Source organism: Coffea eugenioides, chromosome 3 (assembly GCF_003713205.1).
Source record: "Coffea eugenioides isolate CCC68of chromosome 3, Ceug_1.0, whole genome shotgun sequence".
NCBI lineage: Eukaryota > Viridiplantae > Streptophyta > Magnoliopsida > Gentianales > Rubiaceae > Coffea > Coffea eugenioides.
Genome location: NC_040037.1, coordinates 8,867,583 through 8,888,316, shown reverse-complemented (window position 1 = coordinate 8,888,316; position 20,734 = coordinate 8,867,583). Strand labels below are relative to the sequence as shown.

General features: G+C 35.6%; 2 protein-coding genes across 3 annotated transcripts; both read right to left on the bottom strand.

The window, feature by feature from the left end:
* Nucleotides 1-609: 609 nt before the first annotated feature.
* LOC113765298 (RPM1-interacting protein 4-like) lies at nucleotides 610-4,935 on the bottom strand. The gene is made up of 4 exons (XM_027309427.1): nucleotides 4,733-4,935; nucleotides 1,581-2,288; nucleotides 1,005-1,196; nucleotides 610-878 (listed from the first exon to the last, which is right to left on the bottom strand). Exons 1-4 carry the CDS (start codon nucleotides 4,736-4,738, stop codon nucleotides 849-851), a joined length of 936 nt encoding a protein of 311 aa, XP_027165228.1. The 5' UTR covers nucleotides 4,739-4,935; the 3' UTR covers nucleotides 610-848.
* A 4,343-nt stretch (nucleotides 4,936-9,278) lies between these two features.
* On the bottom strand, nucleotides 9,279-19,698 carry LOC113764565 (methyltransferase-like protein 13). 2 transcript variants are annotated; one of them, XM_027308494.1, is made up of 16 exons: nucleotides 19,230-19,698; nucleotides 18,608-18,709; nucleotides 18,416-18,482; nucleotides 18,080-18,261; nucleotides 17,152-17,412; nucleotides 16,050-16,133; nucleotides 15,902-15,949; nucleotides 15,750-15,814; nucleotides 14,959-15,007; nucleotides 13,735-13,993; nucleotides 13,008-13,129; nucleotides 12,227-12,307; nucleotides 12,076-12,150; nucleotides 11,602-11,798; nucleotides 11,360-11,510; nucleotides 9,279-9,984 (listed from the first exon to the last, which is right to left on the bottom strand). In XM_027308494.1, the coding sequence occupies exons 1-16, from the start codon at nucleotides 19,644-19,646 to the stop codon at nucleotides 9,790-9,792; spliced, it is 2,355 nt and encodes a 784-aa protein (XP_027164295.1). In that variant the 5' UTR covers nucleotides 19,647-19,698; the 3' UTR covers nucleotides 9,279-9,789. The 2 variants fall into 2 exon arrangements, with proteins under 2 accessions (XP_027164295.1, XP_027164296.1); XM_027308495.1 differs by lacking the exon at nucleotides 9,279-9,984 and having other exon boundaries at nucleotides 11,395-11,484.
* Between the last annotated feature and the right edge of the window lie 1,036 nt (nucleotides 19,699-20,734).

Sequence of the window (20,734 nt, the reverse complement as noted above, 5' to 3'; positions counted from 1 at the left end):
TAGTCTGTACTAGAAACTCGAGCTTGTCTCGAGTACGAGCTCAATTTGAACTCAATTTGCTTATTAGAGGTAGGTTGAGCACTTAACAATTGATTAAGTCGATTTCGAGTACTTGAACATGGGATTCATCGAGTTTGCTTTCAGGTAAATACCTTTAAACTCGGTTCCTTATCACCCGTAAATTTATAAGTCCAATTTTCTAGTCTAGATAAATCTTTTTCTCCAAGTAGATTACTTCTGAAGGCTCATACCAAAATTGAGATAGTTGATGAAAGTCACTTTACTACGGGAGGTTAAAAAAAAAAAAAAAAGAACAGTTCTAGCGTTGTTAAATTACTCGTTGAGGAAAGAATCACTTGCAAATAAGAGTTGGTGTAAAAAATCAGATCCATGTGCATACGTTATTCATCATGAACAATACATTGTGCTATAAGTTTTACAAGTTGTATATGCTGAATTCCAGTTTATTGACGACATTGTATATCGTTTCGAGCAATTTGATTGAAAATTGTTTCGGTCCCGAATCCACATATTGTTCCCTTGTAAAAGTTTAAATCATCAATCGGATGATCCCTTCTTGGAACAGTACGAGACAAAGAACAATTTGACTAAATTGAACAATATAAACATAAATATGAAATTACCTTGCCAGGATTCAATTGATCATAGCAAGATCATAAATACAATTGAGTTGATAGGAGAAATGCTAGAAAATCTAGTGAGTATCAAAATTCAATTTTCCCTGCAGGACTACATTACACACGCCAAAATACTTGCTAACTCTATACATGATTCCAAGTTATACATAGTATACATTCCAACTTTGCTTCGTGTTCAGCCATGTACAATTATCTGCCACATGGGAAGCACCAGCAGCACTGAAAGGAAAGAGATGAAAAGAAAATAGATGCTGATTAATGATTCAGAAAGAAGTAAGAATGAAAATTAAGGGCTTCAAACATGGCAATGCTGCAACAAGACAGTGATTAGAAGGCTTCAACTACCTTCGAATTGTCATTTCCAATTCGTTTCTGACCATTGGAGTAAGATGATTCTGTCGGCATAACAGGTACTTTTCCAGCTCCACTGTGTCTCTCCTCTCGCACTTTGTTAAATATGTGAGTGTATCCTTCTGCTGATGCAGGATCAGTCTCATCCCAATCGCCGAATTTGGGAACAGCAGGGCTGTGATCAGGCTGCCACATCAACCCGAAAGTTAAGAAGAGAGAAAAAATTGACTGATAGAGAAACAGAACTAAAACTGGGGAAGAAACCATAGCAAATAAAATGCCAAAAAGGTTCACTTAAGACAATAATATTTGATAGAAGCGTAATGCTGTTAAATTGTTAACATGGAAAAGAATACACAATGTAACTAGGCGGATTAGTCTAAATTCCAATATTTTCTCTACCATCCAGCTACCTCCAAGAATCAGTATTTGATTGATGAAAACATGGTAAGACTAAACTTTCGTTCCCAGAAACAACTGTAAGTTGCAAAAAAAATAGGATGAAATTGTGTGTCGGTATGCATGATCATTTTCAGAGATGTTACCACAGAAAGTTTAAGAATGGCATACAGTTTCATCGCCTCGTGTTACTGATTTTAACCGCGATCCCCCAGGAGTGGAAGGAGCCAAACCAAGGCCACCTTCTGAGGAGCCTTTTCTTTCCCAAGATGGAGAAGAAACTCCACTGCCTCTGCCACCAGTCCTTACCTGAGAGTGTGGATGTAGCGGAGACTGGTCAATGCTGCGATCAGACCCCACACTTTGCCTAGCAACCCTCTTAGGTGTTTCACCAGCACTCAGGCCACCATGACGATGATGTGGAGAATCATGACTAGTTCTACGGTTTCCGGTCTCATTCCGCAATGGAGAATCAGTTGGCCTCCTCAAATCACCTTCTTCTCGACTTTCATGCCTTGGTCTTACTGTGTCAGTTCCCTTCGATCCTTCTGACTCTGGTTTTCTACTCCCATGTTTTAAACCACCTTGCTTATGATGAGGTGATTCATTTGCAGATTTCTGACTCATGGCATCAGAGTGCAAGGGAGAGTCGATTGATTTCCTCAGGTCACCATCTTCTCGGCTAGTGCGTCGCACATGCTTTGCCCTGGCTGCCTCTGGTCTTTTTTGGCCCTTTGTTTCAGCATCCAGATCCTCTTGCGGATCATTTGTATTCATTTTGCTACCTTTCTTGCCCTTCCTGGCATTATCAAAGTAGACAGTGTAAGGCACATCTTCCTCGCTTTCCCAATTGCCAAACTTTGGAACTTGTGACCGTTGCTGCAGAAAAAGGAACCAATTTCATAAACATGATCCCAATCAACAATACAAAAACAGAAATTCTACAGGACAATGGTATAGAGTAGGGCTTCATGCTAGTCTCACGCATAAATCCGCCATAAGCTCAAATGCTTGACTAATTGACATGGAAAAATTACTACCAAAAAATAGAAAAGTAAAAGGATATAACCTTCCCTGTTAAGACTAAACCTTTCTCAGGAATTGTTCACATGGCAAGACGCCAGGGCTGGGAATATAAATCTTGCAGGAACATTAGGACTAGGTTCCTCTTGTTCTCAAGGCTCACAAAGTTGTGGGAGAATGACAAGTTCACCTCAACCTCTCCCATTGTCTAGTTTTAATAACTACCAAAATGGAAATCTGGGCCAAAAAATAAAAATAAAATCAACTCATGCATCGTTGATTTTAGGATTGAAAAGAACTAAGGCTTCATTTCAGAAGTCCATAACCATTGTGGAGAAGATCACTTGGGAAATCGGCAGGAATTAACGTGTTATCCTCAACTCAATGCTTGCCAGGCTTGTTATGAAAGCTAATGTGTTATCATTCAAGCTTGTAACCCTACCTCACTAACATCCCAACAAGAGTACCATTGATTGTGGGATCAACTCCACAGCTTTTATGTTTGATAACTTTATTCAAAGAAATGATTATCCTCTTTGATAACTTTATTCAAAGAAATGATTATCCGATACCTATTGCTGTGGGATCAACTCCACAGCTCTTTTGTGTGACATCTTTATTCAAAGAAATGATTATCCAATACCCAGCTTTAACACCTCATAACACATATCCATGTAACAAAACAAAGGTGAACTAGCAAGTAATTGCGACCTGAACCACTCACACAAAATGCTACAGCTCAGAAAATTTCATTAGCATTCTCCACAAACTCAATTTTTATATGATAATCCCTCAACACTTAGCAACAAAAATAAAATGAAAAGAACCCTAGAGTCCAATCAATAAATCCAGTTTAGTTAGCAAGTCAATAGATAAACCTGGCTGGACACTTGAACTAAGATTCTCAGTCTGCAAGACATAAACACAAGAAATATCATATACGAGTCTATCCCAATTGATGTTTAAGGTATCAGTTTTGAAGCTCAAGAATGCTTGAAGAGTCCAACAAGGTTTTGTGCTTTAGATATGTTTCTGAAGATGTCAGTGAGGTGGGGAAGTTGGGGATGTTAATTACTGTTCGCCAAGGCTTTGAAAAGGACATTGATTATTCAGGAGACAAAAACAAATTGGGGGAACACAGAAAGCAGAAGGGATTTTTTCTGCTTAAAGGTAAAATATTCCATTATCCTTTGCAACCAATGTAGAAAAGAAGTGCCTAACAAGATGGCTACTTTTGTGAGTATGGCCACTTAAGCCAAAAAGCTCAAAAGTAGAAGTACAAACTAAATGATTATGCTTTCCAAATGCAGAGAGAAAAATATCAACAAAATAAGGCAATGTCATCACAGGACCTGATCTTATTTGCTAAGCTTAACAAGAAAAGAAGGCAAGGGCTTCAGATAACTATATGAATAGACAAGTAATTCACAGCCATAGAAAATGTCATCTTTTAGAAACAACATATTTAAAGTTTCAGAATTGATTTAAATTAACAATTACTGTTTACACCCGTAAAGTTCACAACTCAAGTATAGCACTGGCAAGCATGAAAAAGACAGTTATTTCTACTTTAAGGTACGGGGCGACTTTAACAACAACATGATACATTACAACACAGAAAAATCAGATTCACTGCTCGACAAAATGAAAACAAAAAGCACTAGCTGCCTTTAGAATAAGAGAAACGAATTACGCAACGCAGTTGGCTTAATACAATCCAAAATCAAAAAATTAGGGTATACTATGGTAAATCTGGAGAAGTCCAGAATTTCTTGTGACGTACTAATAGCATCTCTATTTAGCCACAAACACCAAAGATTTACATCCTGCTAATACAGCCACTTCAAAGGTAGATGGTATTCATGGCTTTGTTTTTCCCCTCACTACTGATACATATCCCCCTCTTCAAAAGAAAAATACGGAAAAATGCCAAAAGATCAAAATAAATTCCTGAAAATAGATTAATCCAATGGTGCAACCTTCAAAATCAAGAGCCTAAATCAAATACGTAAAAAAGCCATCTAATCATTGAATCCACAATTTCCTTAATGATATATCTGCTACAGAAAAATCCCACAAAAATGATCACTATCACGTAGCCAATCCAACTCAAATAACACAGGATTCACTTCCCAATCCACATTAAACAACAAAATCTAACCCGCAACAAAAATAATATTGTTCCATAAACTACTCATAGAAAAACCCACAAAAGAAAAAAGGAAAAAAATCATTTGAATTCACATTATTATGAAACACAAGATATAGATCAAGAAAGATAGTAGTAGAGTAAAACTCACAGCCATTTTCCAAAATTCACCCTTCGAAGCCTTCAATCAAGAAATTTAGGCTGATTTGAGCAGAACCCACAAGAAAAAACAGAGCTTTTTTTCACTGAATTTCAGTTGGGATGATGGCTCAGTGAAAAGCTTTTGTCCTGATTTAGTTCCAGTGCCAACAAAGACCAGCTCAGAAGAGGAGTAAAGAGTTGGGTGCTTGAGGGAGACCGGTAGACTGGCGCCACCGGTTACATTTGACATTGAAACTCTCTCTTTTAACATACGACACGTGCCTAGTTGACTGACTCCACGTGCTCTCAACCGGTAACTTTGATTTGGAGGAGAGGGGTAACCGCCGCCAACCGGCAATGTACAATAAAAGTCACAGGTTGTAAACTAACATTAACAACATGTGAACATTAATTATTTTTTTAGTGAGTTGTGTTTTTAATAGTCTTGGTCTACAAAATCTGATTAATAGCCTTGTTCTCATTTGCTTTACATTTTACAAAATCTGATTACGAAAAGTGATTATAAAAAATAATAATGAGAATCAGCAAAAGCTACTGTTTGGGTGATTATGAATTTTAGATTTTTTTTTGTTATAAAAAAATCTATAATCTAAATACAAAGGCAAACGAAAATATCTCAAATACTCATTATTCATAATCAAAATCTATAATCGGCTAAAATAATCAACTGTGAGAACAAGCCCCTAGTGTAGTCTAATAGAGTATGAAAACAAGATTGTGAATTCATAGTAGAATTATGAAATGATTATTTGAATTTTTTTTTCTTTTATCCTTGAATGTAAAGAAAACACTTGTATCATTTTGATTGAAGGGTAGTTATGAGAAATAAATATTTATAGTTTTGACTTTTTCTTTTTTGTGACTAAGAATCTATAACGCGTGTTTCATATAATATAGTTATCTGAAAATTTATTTTCACTAAAGTATTTATACGTTTAAATATAATTTCTAACTCATTTAGATTGTTAATTGACATGTTCTGACAACCGTTCATTCCCTTAAGTTGTATTAGTTGTTTTATGCTGTAATGACATGAGACTACGATGCTAAAAATCGAACAAATAAAAGACATATTTGTTGTTGCTAATGCTAATTATTCTGGTTGGTTGTTTAATTATTTAATTGGGAAAATTAACTACTTAATTAAAACTCGGTACTATGGTTTATATGCCACAAATCACATTTCTACAGTTTCACTGGTGTTGGTGGAGCATTTAATGCTAGAAACAATAATGTTGTTCCATTTAACAATATACACGTCCTGATAATGAGACTATACAGGTGTTAGCAGAGCATTTAATGGAATTAATAATGTTTGAATAATTGGTCCAATTATTAATTGGGATCTAGTTTAAATTCAGCTGCTTGATTTTTGGTACTTTTGTGTATCTGTGTTGAATTGAACTGTTCCTTTAAACTGCCCATCTTTATATGTTTTCTTAATATTAATTGCATTGGAAAGGTAAGATTAATTAAGGAAAGTAACTAAATATAAAAAATGGTAGGTAAGATTAAATATGAAAAGTATATAAATACGAAAGAGAGTAATAATTATTAGTATGTGTATATGTACATGGTAGGTTAGGTGAATTTTAAGTGTGTTATCGAATGCTTAATGGATGTCCGTGGAACATCTTATGTTACTCAAGTAACACGGACTGTAATTTTTGAACCCTGAACATTAACATACCTTGAATATAATTGTTCAAAATTTTGGCAAGGATTTAGACAAAGCATAACGGGACATTTTACCATTAAATTTAACCAAAAACGATCGATTTTATCCAAATAATCTTAAATAATATGAGCAAACATTTTTTTTCCAATGCATTGACAGTGGATGATAGTGAATTTAATAGATCTTTTATTTGTGAAATTCCTGTTGTAATTTTGTCAACTTATTGTGTTATTTTATTGATTCTTCCCATAATTTGTCTTTGGTGCTAAATTTAGGGGGTCATGATTGAAAGAAGCTCAGAAAAGGGATTCTGGAAGACTTGTTAAGAAAGGACCCATCCTAGGCGTGCTGGCCAAACTTGTGAAATTGTTTTATCTTGTGAAGGCCACAATTAATTCTGCTGTCTATTTGAATCATCGACTTTTCGCCTTTGGGAGTTTGGACATGTGCTTTATTTCTGATATATTAATACTCATTCAACAACCATCTGAGATATTTCTTTGTTTGGTACTTGACAAGAGATATTTCTTCTTTTGAGTAAATCATCTGAGAGACAATTAGAATAGAATAAATATAGGTGAATAAGGAGAGATCAATATCTCTCGACACTTCAACTTTTCTTCTTCTATATTATTTTTCTCTCAAGAAAACAAACTCTATTTTTAATTTTTCTTGGTGACTTTCTCCAGGAGGAGTGGCTAAGGTGTTTTTCTAGATAATCAAGGCTTTTTAGTTCAGCAATAATTGTGAAATCTAATTTGTTTTTCCTGTTTTATATATTCATGAGTATTTGTATACTTCTTGAATTAATTGTTGATGGTTATGTTGCTTGACTAGATATGAAGGGCTCGATATTTAATTAACTAGATAATCTACTGCCAATTAAAACGTCATATCCGTAATTGTTTGATAATTTTAATATTTGTGGCGACTAACATAACTGAGGTCGTGTCAAGAGAGTGTATAATCTAATCTAAATGAACCAAACTTGTGAGTTTGTTAGTTAGTATTGGTGTATGTTGTCGATATATTAAATTCTAAGAGTTTATTTAGAGTTGTCTATTGACAAGAGAAGTAATTAAAGAGTTTGTTTTAATTACCGAGAAAATAAGAAAAGGCAGGGAATGTTGATGACCATAACCAATTGATTTGTGAATATATAAATTGGTTTTTGCATCGATGATCAATTGATTGAACCAAAAACCAAGATTAATCCTTTGACTAAAAGGTTTGTTTTCATTGATTTAGTTTTACTTAATTTTTCATTATTAATTTCTTTTATATTTATTGCGTGGTTTAATTTCTCCAGAATCCCTTATTTTAATTCTTGAAATTGCAAAGGAAATAAATTCACCAATCCCTATAGATACGACCTTGCTCACCATTATTCACAAACTTATATTTTTGTTGAGTACGTATTTTTACTTTGTTGGATTCGATACCCACCGGTGCACCAATGAGACCTTGATCTATTAGTTAAATTTGACGTCTTAGGACTTAGATGCCCTAGGTTCAAATCCCCCTCCTCCCTCCCTCACTTCTTAAATCCAACCTCTCCCCTGCTAGAAATTAAAAAAAAAAAAAAAAAAAGAGCATGGGAAATGCAGGACCACTTATACTAGGATTAGGAATTGATATATACCTGAAGACTATCTCTAAAACAATGACCACAAATTTAAGAGGTCATTTGACAAATGCAGGTCAAAATGAGTGACCTATAATTTTCTGTAGTGGGCCAAAGAAAATGAACTTGATTTTAACTTTCGACTTAAGGCATGTTTAGCTAGAAATAAGTAATCAGTTACGTAATACCGATAGTACCGTCTTCCAAAGGAAGTAGAGGACATAATATCCATCTGATTGCACCTAACATTGACTGAAAGCTATACTGAGGATATCAAACTTTATATGTGTTTTATCTCCTCCTAAAGCACAGGGCCCATCTTTGAGAGGTTAATGTTAGGTTTTTTTGGCTGAATTTGGAACAAGGACAATGCACTACCTTCACGCCTTCTATAGGCAGGTCAGAAAAGGCGCAGTTTTGTGCATTTGAAGGCACGCATTTAATTTAACAGTAACAGCCTATACGTTTTTGTCGCGAACATATGTTTCACGCCTTTTAGTAGGGCATGCGAAGGCACAGCTTCATGCCATTAACAGATGATGCCATTATTAGGACATTTGAAGCCGTGTTTATTTCGCGCCTTCATCCCACCTTTTGAGTCAAAGCATTTGAAGCGATGGGCTCATTTGAAGCGATGGGCTCTATCTGAGTAGAAACTCCATCGAAGCTGGTCAATGAAGACCGTCACATATTGTGACAAATTTTGTGAGAGGCAAGATTCGAACCCTTGACCTCCCGCACCACCAAGCCCAAGAAGGCTTGACAATTCTGACACTCATTTTTAGAGTTTAATGATAAGTAGTGATGATTTCTTACATAATTAAACCTCAACCACAGCAAACCAACAATTCAAAGACGAATGCTAAATTTTGCTTCGAGCCCTCCAACTTACGCTCTACTTCCGCTGTTAAACTACTTCCACCAAGTACTTGATGATTTTCTTGATGCTTAAGAGAAAATTACTAATTGTGCTTTTGTGCATACTTCATTCTTGCTAAAAACGGATTAATTTCCAACAGTCAGACTAACTTCAAAGCAAACAACTAGTAATCAATGCAAAGTTATATACACCATCATCAGTCATAACAATCTTCATCACATCATTGGAAATTATAGAGTGACAAATGAACCTGTTTTGCTTGATTCTGATCTGTTGTAGGAGAGTCGGGCAATGAGATGTTTGGGCTGATGAATCACCACAAATGGCTCGCACTTCAGGAAGAGGATATCAACTGTGCTGATGAAAGAAAGAAGAGGATAATGTAAATTTAGACAAACCACCAGGTATTTTATCATGCCTATTACAATTTAATAAGAAACCAATGGAAGTATCCAGCCAGCCCTAGAGGCCATTTGACATCTCTGTCTTCAAGAATTAACAATCATACAGCTGTGTATAGCGGGAAAATGTGCTCTTTAAAAGAAAAAGGCAGCTATAACTTTGTGATTACAAGCAGATACAGCCTAATGTAAATCAATTTGGCACCCTTTGTCGCCCTCATGACATAACAGCACATTTAACGTTGATTTGCTTGAAGAAAAGCAGTCTAAGCAAAGCTGAGAGCTGGGAGGACCACCATGAAACTTGTTTTGCTTGTGTAGCTACAGCAGCCAAAGCCAATTGGGGTTGTGACAGATTGAGCTCATATTTCCTTGGGAAAATAGCCAATGAGAATCACAAATGCACTGATTTGAATTGTATAGAATACTTTTGCGCTGCAGTAGCCGATATATCTACTTCCAGTCACCTCAAACGCTTTATTTTTCTAGCATCATCTAAGATCTGGTCTCGCAACCCTTGTTCTAGCTTCAATAATCTGGAAAGTTTGTCGGGAGCTTGATGAAAACAATCATCCTCAAAGCCAGCCTCTGTATTAAGAGCAAAAATAACTATATTGACATCTTCCTCAAGTTGAAGGTAGAAGAGGTGGGTGAACACCTGAAGGGGATGAACACAAAACAGAAATCAGTTGGCATGCTGATAAAAAGGCAAAGAATAGGATGCAGATCGTTTTGCTAATTAAAATAGAAACGTTTAATTAAAATAGAAACGTTTGCCAACACATATTTTTCATAAAGCATCTCTCTTAGGTTCAACTAGTAACATAAAAAATATATATATAATTGTACAGCAAGCACAATTCAATAGGACTCAGACAAGAAACAAACCACTAACTAACATAACTAATATTTTCATTTCAGCCATACTTCACTCTTGTGGTCTTACTATTCAGTAGAGATTTTCTTCCACTTATATGAGGTTAACTTCATCACATAAAACTCTGAAAACAAATTGCACTCAGACTGCCTCTCATTCCAAAATTCATGTCATCCAGAGTTTTTCCAACACAATTATTGAATGAAACTAAATATCCAAGGGCCATTTAATTGAATGACTTGTATTAAGTGTTATGTGTTAGGTACACAAAAAACAAAATTCATGTTCTGTTCTAAAGATAATAGAAATGCCAACATGTTTGACCAAAAAATAAAATCTAAAAGCTGTGTTCAAAAAAGCATCAGTAATTTTGCCCAACCACCTCCAGACTGTGCAGGCTTCCACCATCACCCGTACTCCGTACTCATGCTGTATGTTACCCGGACTTGGGTACAAAAGTCCCTTAAAAATCTCCACCCGTCCCACTGGAAGACCATCTATCAGCTGCCATACTTCCTTACCCATTCCTGGCAAAGAGGTCTACTAACCTATCCAACACCACTCCACCAAAAAGTTTGGGTAACCCAAGTCTTCACCAAAACAATTTGTATTGAAATATTTAGACTTTAGGATGTGTCATCATCCATCATGCTCATAAGAATCCATCACAATCAAAAACTCATTATTGAAATGTAAAACACTACAATAACAATAATTGAACATATGATGCAGGAGCATGCTAGACCTCAGAATTTGTAGTTGGTTTGTTATGCTTTGTTGCCAGCTGTTTCGCAGTTTTAGAAAGTGTTCTTTTTGTTGCTTGAGCCATGTGCTAGGCATGTACCTCAGTGAGGGTATTGCCAATGTGTTTGGAGCCCCATAAGTACCCACTATAGGTACTCCAGCCAGCAGAGAAGGTGAGTGCTGTTGTAGAGCCTAGATACCTTATTTGTAGCCAATGACGTCTAATGGCTCAACCTTATTAACAAAAGTATGGTTGACATCCAAATTTCAAATTACAAAGTTATGGGATGATAATCACCAAACACCTTCAAAGGGCTTAAAAGTACTTTTCAGTGAAAGCATCACCATCAAACAGGCACTAAATATGTATACCATGGATGCTTGATGAAAAGCAAAGCTGTTAAGTTCATACCAATTTCATTCTTGAGAAAACCAAATCTTTGATAGTGGACGATCTTGAAACCAAATTAATCACAAACAGACCTTGCTCAGAAAGAGAACTTTTGGCAGTCAAAAGAAAAGACTCTTCAATGAAGTCTGCAGCAGGGCAGGTCAAACCAGAGCTGTAAATTAAGAGAATGTGAAAGGATGTACCAAACAAAATGATGACAGTATCATTCATGTATCAAAGTATCAAAATTTAGCCACAATCACCTAGAGTCAGAAGAGTCCACATCCACAATAAGTAAATCAGTTTTTCTCAGACTTGTGCATTCTGCAAGGGGTACAGTGCAACTTCCACTTGAAACAGAGGATTTTCCCTCAACAAGACAATGATTGGATGTCGCTAAATTAGCCAACTCAGAATTTGCAATCTCCCTAACATACTTTATCCCATCGGTAACATGTACCTAAAAGACGGAACAGAATGAGGAATAATATGCATCACAAAGATGACATATTGGCTTAAAGAAAATGAGCCCTAAAAAAATTATGACAGTATTCGCACATTCATAGGAAGATATTAACCAAAAGCTTGTAAAAGGAGGGAGCTTTCTCAGTAAATGATTGCTCTGATAACTCTCAGAACACTACATGATAGGACATCCTTTGTCTGTTCCAAACCCCAGACAGGATTGGCAAAATACCACAGTGAGAAAGGAAAACATATAAGACACAATGGATTACCTTCAAACGTGTATCTTCTTTAAGACCAAAATAATCTCTGGCAATATCTAGAACCACAGAATCTAACTCCACAACCTGCCAATTAAACACTTTGGCATGTAATTATAAGAAGTTAAAACTTGATAAAAATCGATGTCTGCGGCTATCTTACTTCGATCTCTAGAAAGGGCAAGCATTCATGCAGAAACATAGGAAGTAATCCAGCTCCCAGTCCAATTATGACAGCTTTGGCCTATAAAAGCGAAAAAAAGGTTATATAATTTAGCTTCCTCTCATACTTGAAGCTCACACCAAGATAAAGGCGGAAGAGAACACCAAATGCAGTAATCTTATAAGCCTCCATTTTGACACATTTTATAAAAGTCTGCACATGTAAAACAATCATAAGCTTACAGCAAAAGAATCATAACCATTGCAGTCATTCTAGAAACCAAAGGTACCAGCTACTTCCTCAAAAAAAAGAATATCAGACTTTCATTTACCCATTAAATACTGATAATGCAAACCAAAACACAAAGATACTAAGCAAACATTTGATGCACTGAGCGGCCAGCATCCCGAATCTAGAAATCTCCTCCCATTTCGTGATTGCATCCTCTATATGCTAGTTTCTTGTGAAAAGAAATCAAGATCTCTTGCAGCACGCATATCAGCATGTTTAGTGCCAATAATTTTGCCTCAACTCAAGCCTTGACCTTCTAGAACACACTAGCAGCCCATTGGGAGCATCAATAATATCTCGTCACAAGCTCAGAACATATTTTAAGAAGGAGTAAGAAATGAGGACTGTCTATATAAATCCGACTCAGTATCTTTAACCAAACAATGTGATGATACCTTAAAAACCAAACTTAGAACAGGAAAAAAAGTTATGATCTCTTAACAGATGTATATACAAGAAAAACAAGAGAAGAGAGAAAGAGCCTTGTTACCATGACTCCCTTTGATGCCACGTTGTCCAAATATGAAGAAATCAATAAAAATCCAGAGATAGTTCCAGAGTGGTACGAACTTGCCAAGTAATTGTGGTTAACTCTTAAGTCATTGTTTGGTTCTGTAACACAAGAAATGGATATGAATATAGTGATCAAGGGAGATGCATGTGAAATTGAAGAGATGGATGCAGTTCACTTGAGGAACATTGACATATCAACTTTCTCTCATATAGCACTAAGTGAAACTGCCATCAAGTATATGTGCTAAACTTAAATCCTTTTTACAGGATTTTGAAACAGATTTTATGCAAGTTGATTACTAGCGGCAGATTAAAGATGCATACCTACAGCCTTTTAGATTGTGCCCCGAAGCAAAAAGTACAAAAAGAATGTACCAACCAAGATCAGTTAGAATGTGTGGACAAAAACAGTTCGGAACCAATTATCATGCTGGAATCTAAGTTAAATTTAGATCCTATCAGACCAAGGTTCAGCTGATTAAGATTCTGGGACTGTTGGTTTCATTATGTCTAGCCAAAATTAACATCATTATCACTTTAGCAGGACTAGTTGGTTTCCTTTTTTATAACACCTACAGCATTAATATGGGATTCATATTTGACCATAACCTTTTGAGCAGCCTCCTCTAGAAACATGCCACCTCCAAATGCCCATCAACTATAGATTGTCTATCAATGAGAAAAGTTCAAAGTTTGCATGTTACCAGCCATGACTGATCTTCTCTGGTTTCCTTTTCTTTTGTGTTTGGTAGAGATACGTGTTTTCTTCTGCCCAATTTCACCAACTTCTTGTGATCCTACTCTTGTAAGAAGAGCCTCAGATTGAATTAAATTCTTGCTCCTTTCAAAAGTGAGGCGGCGAAATATCACATCCACGCACGGAAACAGACGGCTGATATACTCATCATTGTTTTCATAAATTACATCTTCTACCATGATTGGACCAGTCAAGGAAGATGTAGCCTGAAAATTCCCAAAAGAGAAATTCAAGAAGATAAAGTTAAGTTGGTAAACTTTATCAAGATTGACAACACATTTTCAAGTCATTAAAGTACATACATGACATTAGCTATTCAAGTGAATAAGCACAAAATCATAAGTGCAACAATAGCCTCATTCTGGACAAAATTAAAGAAAAAAATAATAAACAGGTAACCAAATTGCAAGTTGAAAGGTTCATTTCTTTGACAGCTGCAGTCAAACTCTAAGTAGCGAGTAGAAAGATTTGATCAGAACTTTAATAATAAAACTTCCCAAAATAACCTTATAACAAGTCCTAAGTTCTCATTCAACCAGCCCTTAGAATTAATGGGATAAGAAAAAGAAAAGAACAAAAGCTATGAATGTGATAGAAAGCCTTGCAATCTGGGTGCCAAAACATGTGAGTAGTTAAGGCCCTAATTTGCTTTCAAATCTCAGAAAAGTGTCTGCATTGGTTCCTTTGATGCTGCATCACTAAGTCCTATTTTTTTAAATATCTCAATGTCCTGAACACCTTAAGTATTTCTCTGTGAAATTAAGATAATCAATCCAAAATATAAAAAAATTGCAAAAACATAAATGGAACTAAATTGCAAAGATGAATTTATTCAGGACTGCACTCTAGCAACATAAAAAGGACAACTTTAAACTGATGACACAGAATCAGCAAGAAATAAACTGACAAGTCGTTCAACCCAGAAAACAAGAGATAAAACCACTTTTGCACATAGAAATGATATCCTATGTCCTCCTGTACTAAAAAACCTTTCTCACCACAGAAGCATCACAATAAACATGATATAATAGTGAACCATAGACAGTAGCAAAAAATATCCGGATCCAACAAAGTCATAGGACCTTTAGATATGGTCTTTGTACAAAGAGCAAAAACAAAAGTTTGGGGAAGATGAACCTTTAAAATAAAAATAAAAAAAATTCATATGAACCTGATGCACAATCTTTCGTTGCTTGAGTCCATCGCTTGCAGCCATAAACCTGAAAAAAGTAGCATTTAGTAATCGTTAGTTGTTAATAACATAAAATCTTAAAACAAATGATTCTTACAGAGGTTCAATCACATATAGCAATGCATATCTAGTTTAAAATCGACAAAAATATTAACTACATTGGTAGCTTAAGTTTATTCTGTTCTGAACCATAAAACTTGGCAAGGAATAATGCTATAGTCAAAGTCCAACTTATCAACAAAAAGAACCAAATCAGTTGACCATTCCAAACATCCAAATTGAAAAGTGTAGGTATATGCAAAGAGTGCCCATAGATATAGATCATTCTAATATTGGACGCATTTATTGCAAAAAATTCCAATTATCTTCATTCATTTCAATTCTTTCTATGTATAAATTTTCTTAGTCAATCAGCAACTTTTCCATTACTCAATACACCTCATATACTTGAACTTATTTCCATTTCAGATGTAAAAAGTGTATGCCTCTTTCTAAGCTTTCACATGTGAAAGGTGCTTAAAAAGAAGCATATCCAGCTGGAGTTCTACAACAAAGTCTTAAACCATTTTGTCTTCCAAAAAGCCACAAACAAGTAGGATATGGAATCAACTAAATCAGTAAGCAAATACCAATACATGGAGGAAAAATATGACAGGAGTATGGAGGAGGTGAAGATTGAGAGAAAAAGAAATAAGACTCCTTTGAAGGGAAGACGTGCCAAAGGATTCCATTGAATTGCAGCAGAAGTTTAATCATAGTACAGAACATACGGAATTTGAGCTCCATTCTTACAATCTTCAGGTTCCAACTGCTTTACCAGTGGAGAGAGATCCCTCTGAAAAAAGAGAATGATGAAAAAGTACTGTGACTGTTATTATCTAGTTTCTCCACCATATTATACCAACCAGAAGTAAAAGAGAACCTGCATATCATCCATGCTTGCATCACTGTGGCTGGAGTCCAGTAGAATCTAAAGTCAAATGAATATGAACTGGTTAAAACATAAGATCTAATTTTGCAAGGGCAAAGACTATAGAAGCCATATAAGGTTTCAAACATCACTTAAGTACCATGATTAGACGAGCCACTTTTGAATTATCAACAATCACCCATTGCCCTTCTTCTGAAGAATATAACCACTCATGAGCTCGAGTCTGAAATCTAAACCTCGGTTAAATATTTCAAATTAAAAACAAATAATTCAAAAAAAAAAAAAACATAGCTAAATGGCGGAAAGTGAGATTTTGAGATCAATAAGGGAAGAAGCAATTAGGAAAACATTCATAGGCCACATTGCTCAGCCTTGTCTCCCCCTCAGAACTACCCACACAATACTACACTAGTCCTTTTATGGAATCTATGTCCAACACTACATCTAAAGTTTTGGAAGTGTCTTGAGGGGAGGAAACCAAGAAAGAAAAGCAAGAGGGAGAAAAGAGTGAAATGAATCTATTGTGGTTTAAACAACCAAGGGTGCAGGAGTTACAAATTCATTCTGATTGCAAAGTTATCTATGCATCTCTTTTAGGTTTTTTTTTTCCTATATGCTATTTTCCTCGATGCATTATCAACAAAAATAACTTTTTTACACTTGAATTCAAGTTATATGGGCCATAAAATATTTAATAGTCAGTTGTAGATAGTAATATTTGCATAATATGTTACTTACAGAAGATCATATAAGACACACCCCTACCAGCTTCTGATCTTTGACAGTGTCACCCTATCCTATTAGAAATTTAATGAATCTCACCCAGGAACATACCCATGTCTAACACTCGTACCTGAGTCCAAGCAACACAGATGCGCATCTATGGTTTTTACGTGTAAAATATAGATGCAATCAGTAACAAGAAAGCTGGATCTCTTTAGTATTTCAATCAACAGCCAAAGTAAGCCCAATTAGAAATTTTATGGAATAAAAATATAGAATCAGTAACCATAAGAGTATAGGGACTTATACATGTGATTCACTTTGTGCCAATGATGGTAATGACTGTACCAAGATTCTATGCAAGACATCAAAGAAACAGCTGACAGAAAGATAAGCTCCCCTTCCAGATTTTCATCCATTAACTCATTTAGGAGAATAAGCCCCAAAAAGAAAAATAATTTACTCCTGGTAAGAGAACTGTAGTTAAATCAGATTAGACAGCGTTCGAGGCAAATTACCTTTGGCACAAGAAAAACTCCACAATGATATGAAAAAGGTTCAGAGCTATGTGAAGCATCAAGAAGCACAGCCTTATAAGTGAAACGAGAACAACCCGGTTCACCTAAAGTGAGTTGGATCCGCCTACCCGGATTGAGCTCTGCCAAATTCCCTTTAGCTCCTAGTTTCAGATCTTCAAGTGAGTATAATACATCAGAACTGCTGGAGTATGTTGAACGAATTTTATTTTCACTTTCAAGTACTTCATAAAGCCCACGAGCCTAGAACAAATCCAGGAGATTAAATCAAATTTTCAAGCTGCCACATAGCAGACTTTGCATTTCATTTACATCAAAAGGAACTATACTCACCATAGTCAAAACCTGTGTCTTACTTGCAATAAGCATGGTACCATAAACCAAACTTTGTCATATACATCAGGTCACTTGTCAAAGAAGAACAGAAAACCAACAAAGAAGCTTAATGAACCATCTCGGATTTGAATTAGAATCGTTAATTCTTTTCATTTTCTCATTAAGTAGGGTATCCATCTGAAAATGTAAAAAGTCTGCTGAGTGGATTCTTTGAGTGGATGCCCATAGGAGGAAAACTTTGATCTTGTGCACTCATCCTATCTGTTTTAATTTGGCAATACTATTCCAGATCTGTAACATGGTCTAGTATGTGAAAATTCAATGAGACTGTCCTTGGACAACCAAGAAGGATGTATTTTGATTGACTTTGGTGCAAAGGAAGCATAAAGTAATATGAAATGTTATTTATGCCACATAAAAGCAACATATTCATTAATGTTCCTAACCACATATTCATTAATGTTTACTAACCACATATTCGTTAATGTTTACACGCCAGTCTTATCTCCCAGGTGCAAAAAGTTCTGTAGAAGAACACAGTAATTCCAGAAAGATAACAGACACAGGCTTCTACCTGATTCCCATTCTTCGCAATCAATGACTGATCAATGGATGACAATATCTGGGAAAAAGAAGTCAAGTTGTCTTTCTCAGCAATCACCATGAAAGTCAATAGGCTAGACCTATCAGTTGATTTTTGAGGAATAGCATGAATACTCATTCTCCACCCACATCGAAACTTTGGGAAGAATAGACCTGATTATAAAGCAAAAGAAATTAATAGGACAAACACGACAAATAGCATAAACAGCCACCCAAATGAAAGGGCTATACTAAAGATTCCTTGAACACAACAGCATCTTCCAGAACTCAGCTGTTTCAATACTCACAAATAATCTGAGCAATTTACCTAATACATGAGCTTCTGCCAAGGTGAGACATATAAACTTTCCCCCATCTTTGAGAAGTCTTTTCACCTGATGATATGACAGATAACCGCAGAATCAAACACATGAATGGTTACATAAAAATAGCCAAAGTTGATCCCTACAGAAAAAAGTAAATAAATTAAAAATATGCATTAAACTTAAAAGCCAGGCACCTCTGATAAATACTGATTTCCTAATTTAGGGCCAAGCTCTGGCTCCATTAAAGCATCCAATCCTCCTTTGTCAAGAACAATGTCAAAGCTCTCCTTTTCAAACTAAATTCCAGTTATAAGCATTAGAAACGCAGAAAGACAAAAGAATACCATAATATCATGAAAAGATGTAAACTGCCAACAAAGAAACTAATTACTTGCAAGCACAAAGGTTAAACATGCAAAGTAGAGATGATTGGTTGCCACCTAGTAGACATACAACTAGGTCCAAAGAACTAATCACCCACAAGCAGAAAGGTTAAAGATGCTAGTAGAGATGGCTAGCTGCCACACTAGAAGAAATGCGTATTTACATGACCACAATATGGCAAAATCCCATTGTTCAGATCGCTGGATATATTACTCAGCAAAACATTCATAGACACAAACACGCGAGTATATGCATGATGATAACACTACAAAATCCCATTGCCAATCACCTGTACATCAAACTCATCACATTCATAAACATGACCATATGTGTATATACATGATCACGACATTCCATAGCCAAACACCCGTATATAAGTCAAATGTACAATAATCAAAAAGTGAAAATTGTAAATTTACATCCACAGAGTACCTGCATTTGAGTCATGTCCATAACCCTCCACTTCATTTCCGGCCGCAACCTCACATTCCTCCTCAACATATCCAAGACCACAACTTTCGAGAAATCAATATTCGTAATATTTCGATAACCATCATCGTAAAGATACTCAGAAAGCTTCGAATTCCCACAACCAGGTACTAATATCTGAATCTTCTCCGCCTTTCCACGGCTGCTGCTGCTGCTTCCCCCACCGTCACTGGTGGCTGCCGGTGGTGATGAGAGGTGGGGCAAAAGAATATCTTTAAGCTGCGGCCACTCGGCATACCATTCAAAGGAATCATCACTGCCTCTAATTTTGAAAAATTGGTCCCAATTCTCCTTGCTGGTGAAGTCTCCTAGGGTTTTGAGGAGCTCCTCTTGCTTCTTATTCTCTTTGTTTTTCCCCATTTTTGGAGGGTTTTTGTGGGATTTAAAAAAAATAAGAGAAAAAATTCAGGCAGAAAAATGCAATTAGGGTTTTAGCTAGGGTTTTGGGAAGGGGGAGAGATTTGGGGAGGTGGCCTGATGATCAATTTAGTGTAAATTAAACAAGAACCCCCTTAAGTTTCCAATATTTCTAGAAGAGTCATAAATTTCTAATAAATTTTATTTATAATCAAACCTTAAAAGATTCTTGAAATATCCCCGTTTGGATTGTTATTTTTAAAAATTTTTGTCAAAAAAATATACCTTAATGATTTGATGTATGTAAGGTAAAAAAGTAATTAAAGAATGTGTTCACCAAAAACGTAAAAAATTTTCTGCAAAATTCACAATCCAAACTTTCATGTCTTGAGGTACTATTTTCCAAGGATTTTTACCTCATAAATGCTTAGTAATTGAGAACATTCCATTTTCAATTGTTGGGCTGCATATATTATGCAATTACAATTCTCACATAAAATTTGAGAATGAACTATATGTGGTTCTTGAATTGTACTGAAGTAATAGAACAATGCACAATATATTATTTGAACTTTTATTACAACTTTTACTTTAGTGCATGAGAAAAATAGTATAATGTAACAGTAGCACAAATAGTATTCCTTGAAATCATTTGACTATTCAAGGGGAAATGGAAACACAATATGAATTTCTTACCAAATAAAAGTGAAGCACATACAAGTCCAAACAAAGAAAAGAAAAGAAAAAATTGAGAGAAGATTTTTTAACTCTGCCTTTGAATTATTAGAGATATGACTTAGATTTCAAAATCGAGTATGAGTAGAGGTCAAGAAATGTTACTGCTCTGGTTTTGAAGCCATTTAATTAAATGAAACAAGCAAATGTTACTTTTGCCCTTTTCTTTGCTTCCAATTTTTCCTTCTTTTTTTTAAAAAAATTTCCCCTCCTATCTTCTTCTTCTTCTTCTTCTTCTTTGTGGTATATTGAGTGGAAAACCAGGCTGCATCTTCATTGTCACTCTGATTATGTATGTTCATACTTTTTTTTGCTTGGTAATTAGAGTCCCATTCTCAAATAATTTTGTACCTAAT